Raw genomic sequence first — 21,565 nt, forward strand, 5'->3', positions numbered from 1 at the left:
TCAAGTCTCGGTGGAGAAGAGACGCATCAGTGCTCCAAATGGCCCCAGCCGTCTCATTGCATTATCTTCAAATGGCACGTCTGATGGAGAAGTTAGAGAACAGCTCCTAGATTCTCTCATTTAGATATGCCTCCTTTATTAACATGTAACGCACCTAGATTGGCCTGTGTATTTTTGTGTTAAACCAAAATTGAACATGTTTACTTAAGTTCAAGACCCTGGTCTTGGGGATTTGGGTTTGTGCCATGTAATGTCCCCTAAGCAATCTTCGTATGGATTCAGTGTTCTGGGTGCCTTCTCATTGATAAAACATTAATACTGGGTCACCTATTATAGAGGGAGATTATGAGGAAGCTTTGAAAGCTTTCGAGCAGAAGAGGTGAGAGAACCAATTCCTTATTCTGCCAGCGGCCGATGTGTGGCTGCCTGGAGGGAAAGGAGCGCTGCACATGAAAGCTTGTTGATAATTTCATGAATACCTGCACTGAAACACACACACACACACACACACACACACACACTTGTACTGTATGTGATCAATTGTATTTGGTCACATTTATGAACGTATATGTGTGTTTCAGTGTGAGTGTGTGTGGATATATATATATATTTATTTATTTATATATACATTTGATAGAAAAATACAGTAAAACAGTACAAATTATTACATTTCAAATGACTTCTGATGCTAGTCCTACTTACTCCAGTCCTCAGAGTTACATGATCCTTTAGAAATCACCTGAACAATATCTTAAAATATTTGAATGACCACTACTTATGAAACTAATCAGTGTTTAGATTTTTGCTAATAGCCTAAAATGTTTTTTAATATAAAACAATGTCAACTTAATTTGTGATTTTCAGTGCTTTAAATGTATTTCAGAGAATAGCAATGTATAATGAGAGCACTTGGTCTGAATAATAGGAAGCAACACAGACAGATAACTTTGACTGACGTGAAGCCTCACTGGTCCCTGACTAATTGACAGTGTAAATATTGTCAAGCATTAACATTTTCATGTGAAAGTGACTGAATGACAGCCTGCTCGGCCTTCGGGTTCTCCAAGCAATTTATCATCCTTATCTACACTGGGGTCATTTATCTAGCTGAGCAGAGAAAATATGTTTACATTGTGGTTCAAGACATCTTAATATTCCACTTTTCTAAATTACTTGTCAAGCAAGGTGTGTCAGCAGACGGAGGCTAAATTACAACATTTTCTCCCCACAATTTCTCCCAATTTAACTCTTTCACAATGCTCCTACTTGCCTGACATGGAGGTTTTACGGTCTCTACTTAACCTTTGTTAAAAAAAAAAACTAAACAAAATAAATATTATACATCTTTTAAAAGAAAACAAATTTTTATATATGCAACAGAATGAGAGTATTCTAAAACTAGTCTTATGAGTCCTTGTTGTTGCTAGGTACGATATTTTTAGTACAACAATTATGTAGAGATAATTATATCTCAGATAGCAATTAATGGAATATAATTATTCACCATACACAAGCGCAAAACTTTCTAAGCCTTAAAGATATCAGGTGTCAAGAGTAATGAAATCATATTAAAACAGATTTATAAACATATTCTGTGTTTAAATATTATAGTCTACTTATAGACAATTTTTCTGATTAGAAAGCTGCACATATACAGTTTTTACAGCTGTGCACTAATCTAACCACTAAATTACTCTGCAAATTTAAATGATGACCAATGATTTTTGCACATAAAAAGGCACCAGATATGATTCAGTAGTACAATTTTATTTAAAACTAAAAAAGTCAGCAAGTTGCAATTAAATTAGTTCAATGCACAATATATAGTAGTTTTACATTTTGGTATGTGATGCATACATTGTGCAACAACCTCTGATTACTCAAATATACATTAATGGCTTGTTCCAGACAAACTATAACACTTATCTGTTCTGACGACACATCGACTTATACTTATCCCTATAAACATTTTCTCTTACTCTGTACACACAATAGACTGTCAAGAAGGCAAATATTGATATGTACATTCATGCAATACACTTCTGAGTACCTTATACAGTATATTATGTACAGTATAATACACATGTATCTTGTTGAACGAGTGAATGACTGTACAGTAGTTTGTGAGGATGTTTTACAGAATATGAAGAGGGATATTTGTTCACACAAGCTTTTATGTTATGTAAACATCATTGCTCAGTATGATTCATAGTTCAGTGTTACTATGCATGAGCAGTGCCTCACTGTTTTCTACAACAAGCTCCTGTTTATAAAAAAGAGGTGGGGGGGGGGGGGGGGGGGATCTAGACACGTTCAATATACAGTTCCAATGAAAATAAATGAAACAATAGAGAGGATCTAAAGTGATACAAGCTAAATGTAGAGTTTAGCTTGTTTGATGAATCACCTTGATACATTTTTAAATCACAGTATTAATGAGTTTAAAAATAGCTTTAACCATCTTTGTAAAAGCTTGTAACATCCTAGTTTTTATGAGTTGCCAAAAAAGGTCAAGAAGAGATTTGATGTGAATCTAGAATGATTTCAAAGAGATGAACAACAAATGCTGATGTGAATCAATAACCAAATAACTGTTTTCTGTTTTACTGTATTAACCATACTGATTTGATGTAATGACTGACTAATGTAAAATCTATATATTTCCCATTGTTTTTTTTTATATATATATATTATGAATTGCAATATTATGGATCACTTTCATGAACACATCATGACTAATTGTGAAAGGGTAAACCGATATTGCACATCCATCATATTGTGTACATATTAATGTTACACAGAAAGCCAAACTAGTCAAAGAATGATGCACCATATATCAGGACCATATCTCTTATAAGAGAACATGAGTCAGTTTTTAATAAGCATGTGTGTACATATTGGATATTTATTGGCAGATAATGGATATTCAATTGTGAACACTTTGTTTTGTCATGTCTTTTGTCTACAACCAACTTAAAAACATCATGGCAATGATTTACCCTTTAATAGCACTGTTTCCTAAAGGGTGCTTTCCTATACCTAAAGGGTGCTTTTCCTATACTCTGTTATGATTTTTAAAATCTCAACTAATCAATCAATTATTCATCTCAAAATAAAGAGTTATCCATATTTCATACTGTACATACTGTTGTCTATGCATACAGACATTGCAGTTTGTGGTGCATTTAATTTTTTGACAAAATAGAACAGATTTTAATATCAGCTATTTATCAGCCAAAACATGAAATTATTCATCAATCCTTTCCTAAAACTAGTCCATCATGCCTGTTGTTGTTTTTTACTGTATTTATAATTCGATATCTTTCACATGTGGGCTACACCATCAGACAAATTTGAATGCAAATGTATATTACGATCAAACTACAAGCTGCTAATTATCAGCAATGCTAACTCTAGCCTTGTATTTTTTGTATTCTAAACATGCACCTCAAGAACTCAATCCTTTCCAATTGCATAGTAACACAAACCGCAATAAATTTCTGGGTGATTAAGGAAAACCCTTGTTATTCTCCATTGTATATTTTGCTGCACAAAATACAGGATCATCCGATCCCTTTTGTTGATTGTATCAAAACAATGGGGCCAATGCAGTCATTTAACCATTAAACACTCACACAATCTACATGAGGTGAGAGGACCCTTAATGTTAAATGAGAAACACTGCAAAGACAGAGATAAAGACAAGAGAAGACAGGAATTTTAAAACATCATTGCATTCGACAGAAAGTGCATGCGTTTATTTAATTGTTGGTGTTGTATACTGTCCTCAAAGGGGCCCCGGGGGGCCGCCAGGTTGAGTCTTGTGATACTCGTGCAGCTGCCAACATCGCTAAGAATTTCCATGTCTCCTCAAAAACCTGCTTATACTTGCCTGTACACATCAGTCATTACATATTCACTTTTGTCTTTTCTTTAAACCATTTTATGTCCCAAGAAGGGCAGCCATGAGGTTTACCATTCCTAAATTCATAATATACCTTGCGTCCATCTCATAAACCCAAACAGAGATGGTGGTGCTGTAGGGTACAGAGTGTTCAGCTGTAGCATGGCCACTATACTCCAGTGTTATTGGTTTCCACTACCTGCTGTTTACAGCGTGAGCTCATGGCATACTCCCCTCGGCTTGTGCCGTTCTCTTCTTTTCGAAGGGGTTTCCTGGAAAAGAGAACAAAAAGATTAAGCTTCAAACGACTATTCTTGTTCAGACTGAGGATGCTATTGATCGGGTTGTAGAGGCTTGAGCTTAGTTCAAAGAAATACAATGTCTCAAAGGCAAACAGAAAAACTAGGAAAGGAAAATACAGAGTACTTACAGCAGGTTAAATCTAAATTGTACTTGTTTCCTGTGCACCATATTTGTTCTATCTTACAATCAGTGCTTCAGGAAGCCCCAGTGAACAGTTTTAGATGCTCCTTGAGACTCTAACAAAGTCTGGGTTGATAAACAGCAGCACAGGTCATCAAAGTGAGTTATTCCGCAGTTTAAATGACTTCCCGCAAGCCGTAATGGCTGCTGGACTTAAAAAGCTGTGGTATGCGCTCTGGCCTGTCCGTTCTTTATTACGATTTGAAATATGCAATCTGACTGCAGCCAATTGCCTTCATAACTGCATTAAAATCCAGAGCTGCCCAAACAGCGGAGCACGCAGATCCAATCTGTTGATATTTTGTTAAATCATGTCAGTCACATATTGACTTAATGGTATAGAGAGCCTGAGGTGAGAGCTGAGAGATAGATGCTGGGCATACACATTTTGTAAGATGCCAAAATGAATATCAGTAAAAGTTTGAATTAGTTAGGGAATATGTAATGCTTCAGCTTTTGCAAAGTAAGGCTGTACAGAAAGGGGCCACTTGAAAGCAGTTATCAACAATGTTCAATAAGCTAATGGAGGAGCCTGATGCCAAACTACTACGTCACTGCTAAAACAACACTTTCGTTCAATAGGGCTCAGCGCCTGGTTTATGTAAAAAATGCCATTCAGAACCTCCATAGTGAAATCGATTTTTAACAATACCTGATAAATATTTGAAGACAGCCTTAATATAACTCAAAGGCTAAGTGCTGAAGTATGCCTCCGTAGAAACCATTAGCCTGCTTCCTTTTTTAGTAAATCCGAATTAAGTGAAATCCACCAAGACGACAGTTACCATGGAAATCAAACTGATAACTAGAGAATGGCTCAACAGCACAGCAATAGAATATAAAATTACAATATATACATAACCATTCAAATGTTTGGGTCACCCTATGATGACCTCAAATTTTCTGAACAGATTTCAAAAAAGATTTTACAAATATACTTAGTGTACAAAATAATATAATAATCCAATTTACACAATTTATTTTGTAATGTTCTATGCAAAAGACATTGACTGCAGCTGAAATCAAATACTTTCAGAGTACACACAGTATTCAAAGACCCTTTTATTTATTTTTGTTAAACAAATACAAGGAGCAACTTTAGTACACAGAGCACTCACATTATTTTTTTGACCTTTTTGATTTCTATCAAATGTTGCAGTTGTTCAGCTCAGAGTTGTCTGGGCTTCAAGGCTTAGAATTTTGTGGAAATAGAAAAATGTGGATTTGACTTATAAGAGTAGAAGAATAAGAAGTGTGTGGTCACTGAGTTCTACAGTAAACACACCAGAAGCTTCAACAATAACAGTAAATACCAGAAAGAGAGATTCCACATCACATTAATGATTGGGTCAGGAAAAATATAAATGGTCATGAGAAAGAAAACAACCTGACCTTTACAGAGCCCATCTCTACTGTCTGCAGCACTCTGGGGTCTGTCTGGAGGACAAGACTAATTTCATAAACAGGGCTTGAGCTCATTAAAATTGACCCGTTTCTTCCAGAGAAATACACATGAGATTGCAACTTGTTGAATGAAGGCTGCTTTTGCAGACAGGATAAGATAAAGAGCATTTGTTTTAGCTGACCCATATGAAATGTCATTGGTGTGTGGAGCCAAGCTACAGCTTCAACATCCATCATTTAAACATGGTAAAATGTTTATGTTTTTGGACCTCGTTAATATATATCAAAGATTTTTTGACATTTATAATAATGTTACTCGAGCACCAAATCAGATTATTAGAATGATTTCTGAAATATCATGTGACACTGTAGACTTTGGAGTAAAGACTGCTGTAAATATTACATTAAAATACTACAGAAAACAGTTTTCGAATTGCAATAATTGTTCACATTATTAATGTATGTACTGTATTTTTGATTAAATAAATGCAGCCTTGCTAACAAACAAACACACAAAAATCTTGCCAATCTCTAACTATTTCTCTAATGGCAGTATATAACTGTTTCGAAGTATAGCTCATAGTAAACATGGTCCAAATTTGTTGACTTTCATAGTAAACAACTGTTGAAAAATTCTTCAAAATATCTTCTTTTGTGTCCTGCAGAAGAAAAAGTCTATATATTGTCTGAAATGACAAGAAGGTGAGTAAATAACAGGGTATTTCATTTTTGTGTGCATCGCTCAAAATTATATTTCCTTTTTTCTGTTGTTTGATTAAATAGCATATTATTATGAGTATAGACTTTGTTCCTGTTCTTCAGCTTCTAAATAAGACCTAGAATTTCAAACCTTGAGCAACAAAAACAGCTATGCCTTCAACTGAATTCCTTGTCGAGATTGATTAAATGTTCAGAGGTAGCTAGCGCTCATCTGTTGTGATAAACACAGTCTCTGTCTCTTGGGCAGGACTGATGAGACAATCCCATAGCTCTGCAGGGGCCATCTGTCACAAGATGCCCCAGGCTGCAGGGCTTTCCTATAAAGACATCCTCTTGCTTTGCATGATTTACACAAGGGAAAAGACTGCCTCATCTGATTTTAGAGGGGTGGAGTGGGAAAGGAGGAGGACAACAAGAAAAAAAATGTAAAGGGAACATCCTTCCTTTCAGAAGTCAACACACAGGGAGAAATAACAGTTACATTATCTTTAATATAACATTAAATAAAAGATAATTAGCTTAACTAAACACAAAGTTTATAGAAGCATATTATAAATAAAAGAAGAGCTGTAGAGCTGCACTGTAGGGCTGGGTCACTTAAGGAATGGTCTTTGTCTATTTGAGATGCTTAACAGCTGGACAAAATAAAGAACAATTTGATACAAATGGAAACCGCAGAATCCATACTGAATAGTCAGATTATTTAAGCAAAGAAGGCCATTTGGATTGATCACATTATCCCAGTCTTCTCAATTCACGTACATCCTGTCTGGAAGTCCACTGCATAAAACTATGCTTTTTCAGCTAAACGGTAGTTTTCCACTGAGAGCTTGTTTCAGTCCCCCCTCCAACCTGCTAAAGGCTCATGGACTTCAGCAGTTGTGCGAATGTCCCTCGAGTCGTGTTGCTCTACTGCACCGTGTGCAGATGCCCTGACAGTCGCCCATTTCTCTGTGGACTCCAGCACTAAGCTTATGTAACGTGCCAGGACGGGAAGCCAAAAACTCCTTTATCTTTCCCCTGAATCAGCACTGAGCCTGCTCGCTTGCACATTTTCTCTCGCTCTGTTTCTGCTCTCTACCACCTTTTCTCACTGATGGACAGCAGCACCTGAGAGGTCCTCGTGGCCATTCCCCAGACATTTCAGCACACTGTTTGGCTGCCTCAGTCATGTGTGACCTCTCCTCTGAGATCGACACATAAATCCTAAGGGGAAAATGTGGGCCAAAAATGTCTCTCGGGCTAAAATAAATGCTGATCAGGAAGGATAAGTTCTAAAGAACAGCTGAAGTTAGAAAAACAAGCGATAACTTGTATGAGCTGTTCTCTTAGGGCTGCACGATTAATCGTATTTTAATCTCGATAACAATATCCACCTTTCTCATTTCATTAGAAATAATCATCACAATATTGGCCAACTCCCTATTTATCCTGAAACATGTTTTTAATTTGGCATTTTTATCTTGCATTACTAGCAAGTCTTCACTAGCGTTCATGCTTGTGGCCCCAAAACAGAGCTTTTCTCCTTTAAGGATACACTTTCTGCACTGTGTTTTATTTAATTGGTGCAATCTGGCAACCCTGTGCACGCTCACTGATGGCGGCAAAAGTGCTGATGATAATATGAAACATACAAGTTTAGCAATATCTCCACAGCGATATTCTGCTTCCATGAAAGGGTCATATAGACAATGTGTTTTTTCACAAGCTATTTGTACTGTTTGTGTTACCAAATGGGCAATGATCAAACTTTCACTGAATATCAATAATGGATCTATTGTGTTTACTAAGGTGAACTAAAGAGATCTTATTGCAAAGTGATACCTATGGGTCTTTATTGTTCTTTTGCACTTTAATCTGTGTAAAATGTTTAACTTTATCTATTTTTCTGTATTGCTTTATTGTATTTAAATGTTCTGTTATTTTTGTCATAAGACAAAGTTATGTAACCTGTTATTCTAGATGACCACTTTTTTTTAACTAAATTGTAATACCATGATAATACCATTACCGTGACAAAAAGCATTACCAATGAATCGCAACAGGAAAATCTGATACCGGCATATCCCTAGAATGTACATAAACAGTCTACATGTTTACATTTACTCATATAACACTCAAGGTTTCTTGTTTGGTAAACACAGGGTTGGATCCTCAGTGGTTCAGCTAGTCATTTTTCATTGAAAAGAAGCCTGAAATATCACTGCAAAACATAAAAAAAACACACCCCTCACCTCCAAATGTGGGCCTGGGTCCTTAATAATACATGATGTGTAGTACACGCATGGCAGAGAGCTACACAAAAGATTACAGGTAAAGCTAAATATTTTATAACCTGGCTCCTTGGAATAGGCACCAGAATGTATTCATTTTCTCTCAAAATAAGATTGCTGAGATTGTTTCCATATGACTGCAGGATAAGTATAAGTTAAATGATGCTGTACAACTGTTATGTAATAAACTAGAATATTTAATTACCCCCCCCCCCCCCCAGATGTCATTAATCATAATAATCAACTATGTGTAGCATATCAGACCCGAACCAGACAAATTAAAGATTCGATAATAATGAATAAATGAATTAGGGGCCGTTCACAAATCTCGCCTAAAAACGCGTAGAAAACGCAAGGCGTGCCGCTTTCTCCTTCTTTCCAAAGCGCTCGGGCAGTTGCGCCTCTGGGGCATCTGCTGTTGCTAAGCAACAATGACGCGCTCTCTCCATGAAGACGCGGAAATTTCAGCAAAGGATAAATTGATTTGCAGCACTAAAAATCGCTTGCAGTAACTCTCCTGCTACTAAATTTATCTCAAAATGGCAATCCATATACCGCTATGGTCAGCTGTTCCTTCATATTGGCTGAGCTTTCAATGCTGTTACGGGAAAGGATGAAGCTGAATGTTTAGTTCTTGTCACATGACCCGCAGTGCGCTTGTGGCATTCTGAAAAGTTGAGATGTCTTTAACTTGATGCGGTGCGAACGCGCCTGGAAAAAACGTGCGCTTCGCACCACGTGCGAATCGCGACGGCGTCGCTTCTATTATGAGCGCGCATAAATTGGAAATAACGAAATAGATACGATATGTGAACGGCCCCTAAGAACTGCGGTCTTCTACAGTACTTCAAATATGCCGTGGATAATCACAGAAAGTGACCGAATTAAAGAACATTGTTGCGGCATCCCTCAAGCAACGAATAAACACCGCTAACTTGGAGAATGCAGTGAAAACTCCTCTTCTCGGTCCACCCTAGACCCTCGGCACAAACATCTCAGGTTTCACGATGAAAACATGAGAGAAGCAAGAAAAAAAAACTTTTTTGAACAATATCAGAACATTTTCCTTGATGCGAGTGGTGCGGATGCAGCCGCCACCAACGATGACGGAAAGCCCACTTGTCGGAAAAGGCTGAGCCAGTTTTTCAGAGATGATCACAGAGAGTCCAGCCGAGACGAGTGGGGAACAGTTCTTGCTGGAGCCATGTATTCCACCAGATGAGGATCCCATTCAGTGGTGAAATGAAAACACGAAGCGTTTCACAAAACGTATTCGCTTAGCACACCGTTATTTGTGAGTCGGCCTTATTGTTAACAGACTAAGGAGTTGATTTTCCCCCGATCATGTTCACATGCCCGTATTTCTTAACAAGAACAGGTAAAACAATATAAAAATAAAAGCAAAAAAGATTTGCTGACAGTTTAAAAGTTTAAAAGTTAAGTGTAGGCTGCAGGCTGCTTTACGTTTTTTCTTTGTTCACTTTTTTTTTTTGCTTTTAATCTGTACTTTTGTTTGTTTGCACGCATTGTTAAAGGTTTTCAGCTACAAAACACGATGTGTAATGTTCAAGCTTATTGTGTGTAAGCTTGTTCAAAATGACGGAAACAATAAATGTTGCTGAAAAATAACTTCTGTCTCATTAAACTTAATTTAAATAAATGAATATTCGAATATTCGTTTTTTGTGAGCTCAAATATTCGAATGTGATATTTGCGGAAAACGCCCATACCTAATTCCTAGTGCCACAAGTCGGAAACAAGATCCTTGGATTAACTTCCCCCCACCTAGCAGAACCACACTGAAATTCGTAAGGGGACCTTTTAACCTCTGGTCTCCACATAACATCTTTATGTCAGAGAATGGCACAGGAACTGTCTTTTATAGATGTAAAAATGAACCAAAATGAACTAAAAAAGACTTATAAATGAATATCAGTCCATTGCTTACTCCATATTCATTTATATGTAACCCACACATTTGACTACCATGTTTATAATCACTTATTGTGTATGTCTTTTAATAACTATTGGATAGCTTAAGGATACATATTCATGTTTAGTATGTATGTGTTTGAATCTGTTTGCTTGAAACATTCCTGACCATCAGTTATTTGTCAAATGTATCATATTCTTGTTATAGGAATCATGTCCAAAATTATACCCTGCAAGAGCGGGAAGATTCAGACCACATGCTTGATAAGATAATATATGATTTATGATACCCGAGCAAAGACAAGATCTAATTGGTCAAGACAACATTTGAGGTTTGGCCAAAAGGCCAGTTTAAATACTCAGGACACCATCAAATTTTGCTTTTAGCTTTTAGCTTTGCTTCTTAGCTTTTGCTATCAGTCATACCTGCATTTAGCTTTTGCTCCTAGTCATGCTTTTAGTCATCACTTATAGCGTTCTTTGCAAATTTGATGTTAAATGGCTCATTCAGTGAATCGCAGGGCTTGATCAGCCGTGAAACAGTGATTCTGTTCAAATTCCCTTTAAAATCTTAAATGATTCCCTTTGAGCTAAATTGACCTGTTTCCCTTACATATGTGTTATCACAGTATAACAATTAAACAAACTTAGAATTGATAAAAAATATATATATATCTGTAGCTCAACTGGTAGAGCACTGCGTTAGCAAGCAAGCAAGCAAAGTGACATTCAGCCAAGTATGGTGACCCATACTCAGAATTTGTGCTCTGCATTTAACCCATCCAAAATGCACACACACAGAGCAGTGAACACACACACACACACACACACTGTGAGCACACACCCGGAGCAGTGGGCAGCCATTTATGCTGCAGTGCCCGGGGAGCAGTTGGGGGTTCGATGCCTTGCTCAAGGGCACCTAAGTCGTGGTATTGAAGGTGGAGAGAGAACTATACATGCACTCCCCACACCTACAATTCCTGCCGGCCCAGGACTAGAACCCACAACCCTTCGATTGGGAGTCCAACCCTCTAACCATTAGGCCACGACTTCCCCAGGTTGGGGACTCGATTCCCCGGGAACACATGATATGTAAAAATTGATAGCCTGAATGCACTGTAAGTCGCTTTGGATAAAAGCGTCTGCTATATATATATATATGTTCTGAGGCAAAACCAGGCAAATTTATTAAACAACATAATCCCATGTGTCCCCCCAATATCCCATCAAAATCTTTTTAATATAGCATATTTTCTTGGGGAATATTTATCAATTTATTTTGTAATATCCCTTTAAAATGTGTACAAATGTGTGTTGAGTTTGTGATATTAGTTGGTTTGTGTCTTCAAAATTTAAAAGATACTTAAAGATACTAAAATATCAATCAACATCAATCTGACTGTCAATCCCTCACTAAACAATTATTTTAGGTTAGTTAGGCATCTTGTAAACATTCTTGTCATTTCTTCTAAAGTTTAAGTGCCTGAGCTTAGCCAGAGCATATTTATGAAAACCTGGTGTACTCTTTTAGAAATCACAACAAAGGCATAGGATGTTTTGACTAACTATGCATTACAGCATTTAACTGCTGCATGTTCAGCAGAGCTAAGAGGGTGGGGAAAAAAGACAAACTGAAGTTATGTTTGCCCATCTTATCCTGAGGGCTCTGAATGTGTTTCTTTAGAGTCTTCGTCATCATAATTACACTACCGTTCAATGACCAGGATGTTTTATCGTTTGTTTACAGCGGTCAAAAATCACGAAGCACCACATTTCTCTCCTCTAAGACCGTTTCTTCACTATATGCACTGAGCAACTTTTCAACTGCTTTTGCTTTCCCCTCCAGTGACTCTAATTCCATTAAACTCATTACAATAAGTGAGCCACACCAGGCTTCAGCATACAGAAGCCATAAAGCAATGATTGGGGTAATAATCAGAGCCTTCACTGGGACATTTTAGCAACTGTTTGAAGAAGCACCATTTGTGGTGCATCGGTCATTGGGCATAGCTAAATGATGTGTTCGCATGCATATAAAGGAAGGCATTAAACATGTCTCTATCTTCATTTTGGCAGACTGGGCAAGCTCATTAGTGGGGAAATAGCTGCCAGCTGGGTTTTCCTTTGGGAGTTGGCTTCCTTATACCAAGTTCTCAGGCTAAAAAGAGGCAATGTGTAACAAACGGATTCACCAAGTGAAATGATTCCAAAACAGAGCTCATAACAAGTCCCCGTTCAATAGCCAGGAGGGGATGTTCCACAGCTTTCATAAATAAAAGATTAATTTCCAGAAGACTGGAATGTTTTAACTTTAACAGATTGGATCCACCTCCGCTAGTTTCACTGGAAAATCTGAATAGTTTCAATTTAATGAGAGTAGCTTCGGGATGACACAAACCAGGCCAAATATAGTCAACTGATGCTTATCACATGGAGTCTGTTTTTTGGAGGGTGAGGCAATCAGTTCTGGTCCTGCAAGCCAATTAGTCAATAAAACACTCCAGTTATGCTAAAATATACAGCTAGGATGCAGTTTTAACAACTGTGATATAAATCACCTTTCACAAAACTATGATTAATGAAACTGCGTCTTTAATGTTTTAATTATGCTGTTACCATTTATCACAAGTAATAAGGCACAAAAGGTTGCAGGTAATTGCAGTGTGCTGACTCTTCATTTGTGAATTTTACTTAACAATATTGCAGAAATGTATTGCATAATTTCTTCCTTCCTTTTTGTCATGGGAATAATTAGATGCTTTATAGATGAAACCTGATGATACATCCTATGTTGATCCACCAATTTAGAGTGTTGTGGTTAAAGATTGAAATGCTTGAGGATGGTTGGACACCAGCTGATGATACCAGCAAGGATGAGGCATCTAGTGATATATCCTAAGCCAAGTGGGAATTCACTTTTGCAAATAATTTATCTTTTGTATTCTTCACAATCAGCTCCCAAAAATCAGAAAGGTTTAAACAAATATGAGGAGGAGACAAAAGTTTCAGTGACATGCTGTACTATCACAGATAAAAATGGTATATCAGTGGCTCTCTTTTGACTAAAATGTTCTTCTCTTTATGGTAGGGTGACCATATGCGCCGTTCATACGGGACACGTCCCAGCCAGGATTTTAATAATGCCTAAAACATCCAGAGGAGTTTGACCAATAACATGCAGGTATTGTACAAAATCGACAAATCGTGGGGCTGCGTGTGAGAAGGTGAGATATAGAGGGATCGCGATCAAAGCGATGCAAATATGCACACGTGTTTGTTCGTTCGATTGACTTGAAGCGTCGCTGCGCACAAATCCGAAAAAAAAAATAAGGAGCAGTCTGCTCTGCGCTTTCTAGCTCTCTTGAATGTTACACAACGATCAGCCTGCACAGTGCAAATAGCCAAAACCTGTATATTTTAGGCAATATTAAAATACTGGCTGGGATGTGTCCCGTATGAACGGTGCATATGGTCACCCCACTTTATGGCCAGTGTTGGCTTTATATGGGATTTTAGAACATGGTCACGTTTCCACAAAATGGAATGCAGCCAAAAATGTGAGTTAACACTATAGCTCATAAATAATAATATAAAAGGGATGAAGCTACTGCAGAAAATAATATAGTGATAGCATATATTTAAGGTCAGTGTTTGTTTCTTTAATAAACAAATGATTACTGACTCCAACCTGGCAGCTGAAAGCTTTTATGATTACCTAGAAGACAAATAAAAGTAACAAGATACAGAAAAATGCAAAATAGCAATACATCCGCTAAATCTATGAATTGTCATAGTTTAGCCCTGGATGTATCAAAGACATTCTAGGAGCCTCTTTCCTTTTTCGCTGTGTGAGTGATTTGGACTGTCTGAGGGCATTTCCCTGTCTGCAGCTGATTTGACTGGCCTCACAATTGTGCCCTTGACAGCATGTCACTGGTACCAAACCAAAAGAGCAGCTTAAGGCTGGCACACCATGCAAGGCTTATGTCTTCTACTGCACCATCAGTGCAAAACACATTCTTTTTTGTAACCATAAATGATAGTCATTGTTTTTCCTAATGTAGGAAGGTGACAGCCTTGTGTCAATTCATGTTTCAGTCAAGACATCTTGTTATATTAAAGAAGCATGAAACTGACACAATCGCTAATGGAATTTTCTCTGTTTAGTTGTAGGCTTGTATGGTGCTTTAAAAATAAAAGTCAACATCAACCTAAAGCTCACTCAGAAATGAAAATGTTGTCATAATTTACTCACCCTCATGTAGTTCCAAACCTGTATGATTTTCTTTCTTCTCTTGAACATAACCGATAATTTAAAAAAAGGTTTTTTTTCCTCTAGTTGAAGGTTTCTTCAAATTATTTTCTCTTGTTCCACACAAGAAATAAATGAATTATAAACAAAGGCAATGTCCAAAATGTACCTCTAATGCCCAAAATGCTGACCATTTAATATTACATGGCCAAATTTACAGTATTGTTCAAAATAATAGCAGTACAATGTGACTAACCAGAATAATCAAGGTTTTTAGTATATTTTTTATTGCTACGTGGCAAACAAGTTACCAGTAGGTTCAGTAGATTGTCAGAAAACAAACAAGACCCAGCATTCATGATATGCACGCTCTTAAGGCTGTGCAATTGGGCAATTAGTTGAAAGGGGTGTGTTCAAAAAAATAGCAGTGTCTACCTTTGACTGTACAAACTCAAAACTATTTTGTACAAACATTTTTTTTTCTGGGATTTAGCAATCCTGTGAATCACTAAACTAATATTTAGTTGTATGACCACAGTTTTTTAAAACTGCTTGACATCTGTGTGGCATGGAGTCAACCAACTTGTGGCACCTCTCAGCTGTTATTCCACTCCATGATTCTTTAACAACATTCCACAATTCATTCACATTTCTTGGTTTTGCTTCAGAAACAGCATTTTTGATATCACCCCACAAGTTCTCAATTGGATTAAGGTCTGGAGATTGGGCTGGCCACTCCATAACATTAATTTTGTTGGTTTGGAACCAAGACTTTGCCTGTTTACTAGTGTGTTTTGGGTCATTGTCTTGTTGAAACAACCATTTCAAGGGCATGTCCTCTTCAGCATAGGGCAACATGACCTCTTCAAGTATTTTAACATATGCAAACTGATCCATGATCCCTGGTATGCGATAAATAGGCCCAACACCATAGTAGGAGAAACATGCCCATATCATGATGCTTGCACCTCCATGCTTCACTGTGTACTGTGGCTTGAATTCAGAGTTTGGGGGTCGTCTCACAAACTGCCTGTGGCCCTTGGACCCAAAAAGAACAATTTTACTCTCATCAGTCCACAAAATGTTTCTCCATTTCTCTTTAGGCCAGTTGATGTGTTCTTTGGCAAATTGTAACCTCTTCTGCACATGCCTTTTTTTTAACAGAGGGACTTTGCGGGGGATTCTTGAAAATAGATTAGCTTCACACAGACGTCTTCTAACTGTCACAGTACTTACAGGTAACTCCAGACTGTCTTTGATCATCCTGGAGGTGATCATTGGCTGAGCCTTTGCCATTCTGGTTATTCTTCTATCCATTTTGATGGTTGTCTTCCGTTTTCTTCCACGTCTCTCTGGTTTTGCTCTCCATTTTAAGGCATTGGAGATCATTTTAGCTGAACAGCCTATCATTTTTTGCACCTCTTTATAGGTTTTCCCCTCTCTAATCAACTTTTTAATCAAAGTACGCTGTTCTTCTGAACAATGTCTTGAACGACCCATTTTCCTCAGGTTTCAAATGCATGTTCAACAAGTGTTGGCTTCATCCTTAAATAGGGGCCACCTGATTCACACCTGTTTCTTCACAAAATTGATGACCTCAGTGATTGAATGCCACACTGCTATTTTTTTGAACACACCCCTTTCAACTAATTCAACTAATTGCCCAATTGCACAGCCTTAAGAGCGTGCATATCATGAATGCTGGGTCTCATTTGTTTTCTGACAATCTACTGAACCTACTGGTAACTTGTTTGCCACGTAGCAATAAAAAAATATACGAAAAACCTTGATTATTCTGGTTAGTCACATTGTACTGCTATTATTTTGAACAATACTGTATATCAAAGTGTAAAACGCTAAAAAATTACACAATTCTCACATTTTACTAACTTCAGTTTTTGCTATTTTAAATGTGGTTCTGAAAATGAAGACAAGTAAAATCAACCAATACAAGAGACAGAATGAAATGCATAAATTAAATACATAAAATATAGAAAAATACTGAAATCACCTCTTGATGGCCTTGTAGCAAATGATGGCAGTCAGGAGGAGGAAGACCACAGATGCACAGCTTACTGTCCCCAGTACTAAGATCTCCATCTCTTTCCTCCATGGTGTTATGGGGGATACCGTGGAGGGAGCCACTGGAAGAGAGACAAAGTGTTAAAAAGACTGCAGATCAAATAACAATAAATGAAGAAAGAGGATATGCAGGATAGGGATGTGCAAAACTGCAACTACTAGTGAGTCTTAAGGAAGCCCTGAAACAGCTAGATGAAGAACAACAGAATGCAGGGTTCTCATTTTATCTTACACTAATGAAAAATTAAAATGCCCATGACAAAAAAATAAAGATTAATAAAAACTCAACACAAAACAGTCAGATGCCCAAAGACACCTGTGTACATAGACCAAAATTTATGAAGTATTTCTGAAATCTTGTTATACGGCAAGATCACAAGCGTTATAAAATTTGTCATAAAAGTGGTGCTTTGATGCCTGTAGCAAAAATACATTTTAAGATACAAATTCACAGAGCACCTTTAAGTTAGAAAAGACAGCTTCACTAGTTAGTCAGTTGTTGGACCTGTCCCTAATGTAGAGAACAGTACCTTTATCACTCTCATATACTGGTCTCTTATACCAGTACAATGCCCAATCACAAGCCTGCAGCATTCTGCTCTACTCCATTTATCATTCCATATCCGAGAGGTGCTTTATTTGGACCATTACACAGCCGTCTCATCCAGAAACATATTAGTGCTTCAGGCTGCTCTACCTTTCCCACCACTTTAAAGTTTGGATGAGTTTTCTCTGGATGGGAACTAATAGTGGCACCTTGCTTTAGTGAGCAGTTTTAATGGTACTTATAAAAATGCACAGGAGAAGGCTAATTAACAAGTTCACTGCCCTCATGAGCACACAGGGCTACTGCTTCTTCTCTCTCACTCTCCCTTCCTCTAGATCTTCATTTCTTGCTTTCCATAATCGCATACCTCACTGTGTCTTTCATTCTGTTTGCTTTTCTTTCAAAATACCTTTGAGAATTGAGCCTCAGATTCAGATGTATCTGTTCTGAAACTCTGCCTGTTGACAGTCAGTATTTGAGATTGGCAACTACATTTATTAATAAATGTGAGTCTCAAATTCTGTTCATGTAACAGCTTACATTAGCAGCTAAAATACTGTTTTTGTAATAACTCTTCTATGCGTAATCAAGCCTGCCATTTGTTTGATAAAAATTGTGTAATATTGTAAAATATTGTTACAATGTGAAATAACTTTATTTTACTATTTTTTAATGTAAGCTTCTATACAAGTAACATTTTTAGCAGTCATTACTCCAGTCGAAGTGATTTCCTTAGTAACCATTCTTATATACTGATTTGGTACTCAAGAAACTTGTCTTAACATTGTCAAGGGTGAAAAGTCTTGTGCTACTTAGTATTTTTGTGGAAACCATGATCAATATTTTTCAGTAATTAAAAAATTAAAAAAATTAAATTCGTAACATCTATTTGAAATATAATATTTCTGATACAATGCAAGTCTTTGTTTGTCAACCTTTGATTAATTAAATGGGTCTCTGATGAAAAGCATAGATTTATTTAAAGACGAAAAAAATCTTACTGACCTCCAAACTTTTAAATGGTTTTTATATTATTATACGTGTGTATAGACTTTGCTCTCATATATTCTTACCCATTGCATCAAAATCAGCTGGATATCACAGATACGCCAAATAAAACATTAAACTTGATGTGGTAGATCATAGTTAAGAAGGTTAGTGAAAATGAGGGTCAGTTTTGGGTTCCCCATTCTTACCAGCTGAGCACTGGCTCCAGCACAAGAATCAGCATTATTCCAATGGAAAAAAGCAGTGGAACACTGTGACTCTGTTACACAGAAGAAATACTACACACATTGCTCTCTATTATTTCTCATTATTTTCACAAACCTCCCATTAATTAAAGGGAGTGAGGTACTAGCCAGGAGCGTCAGAGTATAAATCACTAAATAATTGTCCCTTGGGTCGAGACCAATGCATCAGCAACTTCATATGGGCTTCTCTCTTGCCGTTTATCATCCTGATTGATGCACCCAAGCCTCACTATTTAGAATGGACGGAAGAAACGCAAACGTATAACTGCGGAAATAATTCAAAGCAGAAGGTAACTCTTGTATTGATTACCAAGTCAGATTCTTTACTGATGAACTACGACACAACCAGAAATCAAAATACATTCTAGAGAAGGCAGAAAGCTTCAGGGCAAGGGAGCATGTCTAAACGAAGATCACCTCAGTGACCTTATTTAAATATCAAAGTAGACTTGTTCATTTTTAAAAACACCTACAAGAGGACGTATACTGGTTGATTACACATCTTTAATGCTTACATCAAGACACCATACAGCAAGTACATTTCCGACTGATTATTATTTCAACAGAATTTGTTTGTTTGTAGAGGCTTCTCTGTGTCTTCTGCTCATGCTCTCTGTCTGATAACTTAGAGAAAGAGCAAAATGACTAATGTTTGATAATGAGTGTACTGTCTGCCTTGAAGAAAGGTCTGTCCTCAGAAGACTCCTTAGTCTCAGATGGCCCAACACATGCTGTGTGTGTGTTTACAGAGAAATGATGGCTGCCCCAAAGACATGACCTCCAGTGGCAAAGAGCGTCTAGCTTGAGCGAACTCAGTAATTGGACCCTTGTGCATCTGTAGGGAATGTATGAAGCACGCAATGGGAAAGGGGACACTGTGATCCAAAAGGAGGTGCTCAGAATCTTAAAAGGATGAAAATTCTGTCATCACTTACTCATCCACATAATGATACAAAAGATACATTTTTGCTGAGAAAATTAAAGTCAATCTGACCATTATATATCTATAAAAAAATTCTTCCAAATACCTGCTCTCTTATTCTGAAGAAGATAGTAAGTAATACAAGACCGGAAACAACACAAGAATGAGTTTTCATTTCTGGTTAATGATGCCTTTAACCTTCAAGAAGATGCTTGCAAATGCATCCCTTGAGCTACAAAATTAAGTCAATCCACGGTATAAAATAAAAACAATCAAACAATGAAACTGTGCAGGACTGAATTGATTTAGAATTTTCTTTAAATTTACTATTTTGAAAATGTCTACTCAAGTGAGGACTTTAATTCTGAAAAGCAGTCACATAGTTCAGGAAGCAGGAAGTTCAAGTATTACTGCAAATCACTGAAACGCACAAGAGAGAGTAAAACATCTTTTATTAGATTGTAAAAGCTATGAAGAAGAAAGAAGGGAGTTTGAAACACAAGTTGGAAAACAAAGCATGACACTAGGAAATCTGCTAGGAAAAACAATGTCTAAGGAAACAATGGCGTACATCGCGTCCTGTTTGTTGCTGCCGTGTGTATTGAGTTTGAGCTCCGTCACGTAATTTTTGAACCGACTATATTTTATCTTAAAAATCTATTTTATACACCATCCTTTTCGTTTCTATAATGTGTGAATATATCCTCTCGTATTCTATAACAAAAACAAATCATAGCGCCGTCATCACTAGTTTTATTTTGTTTTCCCGAGTCTGCTATTTAGCTTATAGCCCGTTAGCATCGCCATGGTTGCCGCTAATACCACTTGCATTGCTAATACTCTATTCACACACATTACCATTGCTTTACTCACTGTTACTTGCTTTAATGGCAGATGTATGTCTACCTTTGAGTGCAGGTGAGGACACATTTGCGACCTGGAGGTGAGGCAGGCCCAGCTGAGAGAGCGGAGAGCCACTCTGGAAACCTCCCGTGCTGATGCTCACTGGTGTAAGTATGCCGCATGCTTCTAACATTTCCATAACTCCTACTCTGTGTGTTTCTCTGCACAGGGCCGGTGCACCCAGGACGCGATCTTCAGAGATGTCCTTTACTCCAGCGCCAGGAAACCACTGGGTGCATCCACAGTGGAGGACGCAAGCCAGGCCCCGGGCGACGACTTCTCCTGGAACCGATTCGCTCCCCTCTGTAAGATGGATTGTGACGCTGTGATCATTGGAGACTCCATCGACCGACACGTTCATGCTACGCTAGCCGAAGATAAGGTGCACACTCACTGTTTCCCTGGTGCTCGTGTTCTCGATGTTGCGCAGATATCCGCAATCCTGAAGGCCGACAAGAGGCCCAGAGCGGTCGTGCTTCACTCCGGGGTTAACGACACCACGCTGCGGCAGACGGAGACACTGAAGAGGGACTTCAGGAGCCTGAATGAGACGCTTTGCCTTAAACAAATGGTTATTGTCATGGTGTAAAGAACAGAAACTGCTATTGTTAATAATTGGAATCTTTTCTGGGAGCGTCCTTGGCTTTTTCACGGTGATGGCCTGCACCCTGGCAGTCAGAGTGGAACTCCTTTCGGACAACATCTCCAGGACACTTCGCTCCACATGACTAGTAAGCCAATTCAAATTACTACTATGATGACTTTTGTTCTACCCGCTTAAATGATATAAGTACTCACGCTGTCCAATCTGTCGGTTCCCCGAAAAGTGGGCTCAAAATATACATTTAATGTAAGATTTAGAAAAAATATTATCGTGATTAAACCAGAAA

General features: G+C 37.7%; 1 protein-coding gene across 2 annotated transcripts in view; it reads right to left on the minus strand.

Moving 5' to 3' along the window:
* Positions 1 to 1,746: 1,746 nt before the first annotated feature.
* prima1 (proline rich membrane anchor 1) overlaps positions 1,747 to 21,565 on the minus strand; it is a 32,173-nt gene continuing 12,354 nt past the window's right edge. For both annotated transcript variants that reach the window (XM_052585545.1, XM_052585544.1), the window contains exons 3-4: positions 16,980 to 17,112; positions 1,747 to 4,176 (exon numbers count right to left, since the gene is read on the minus strand). In XM_052585545.1, the coding sequence (XP_052441505.1) occupies positions 4,074 to 4,176; positions 16,980 to 17,112 (236 nt within the window). In that variant the 3' untranslated portion in view covers positions 1,747 to 4,073. The remainder of the gene's footprint in view (positions 4,177 to 16,979; positions 17,113 to 21,565) is intronic.

The sequence above is a fragment of the Carassius gibelio genome, chromosome B20 (assembly GCF_023724105.1).
Source record: "Carassius gibelio isolate Cgi1373 ecotype wild population from Czech Republic chromosome B20, carGib1.2-hapl.c, whole genome shotgun sequence".
Classification (NCBI taxonomy): domain Eukaryota; kingdom Metazoa; phylum Chordata; class Actinopteri; order Cypriniformes; family Cyprinidae; genus Carassius; species Carassius gibelio.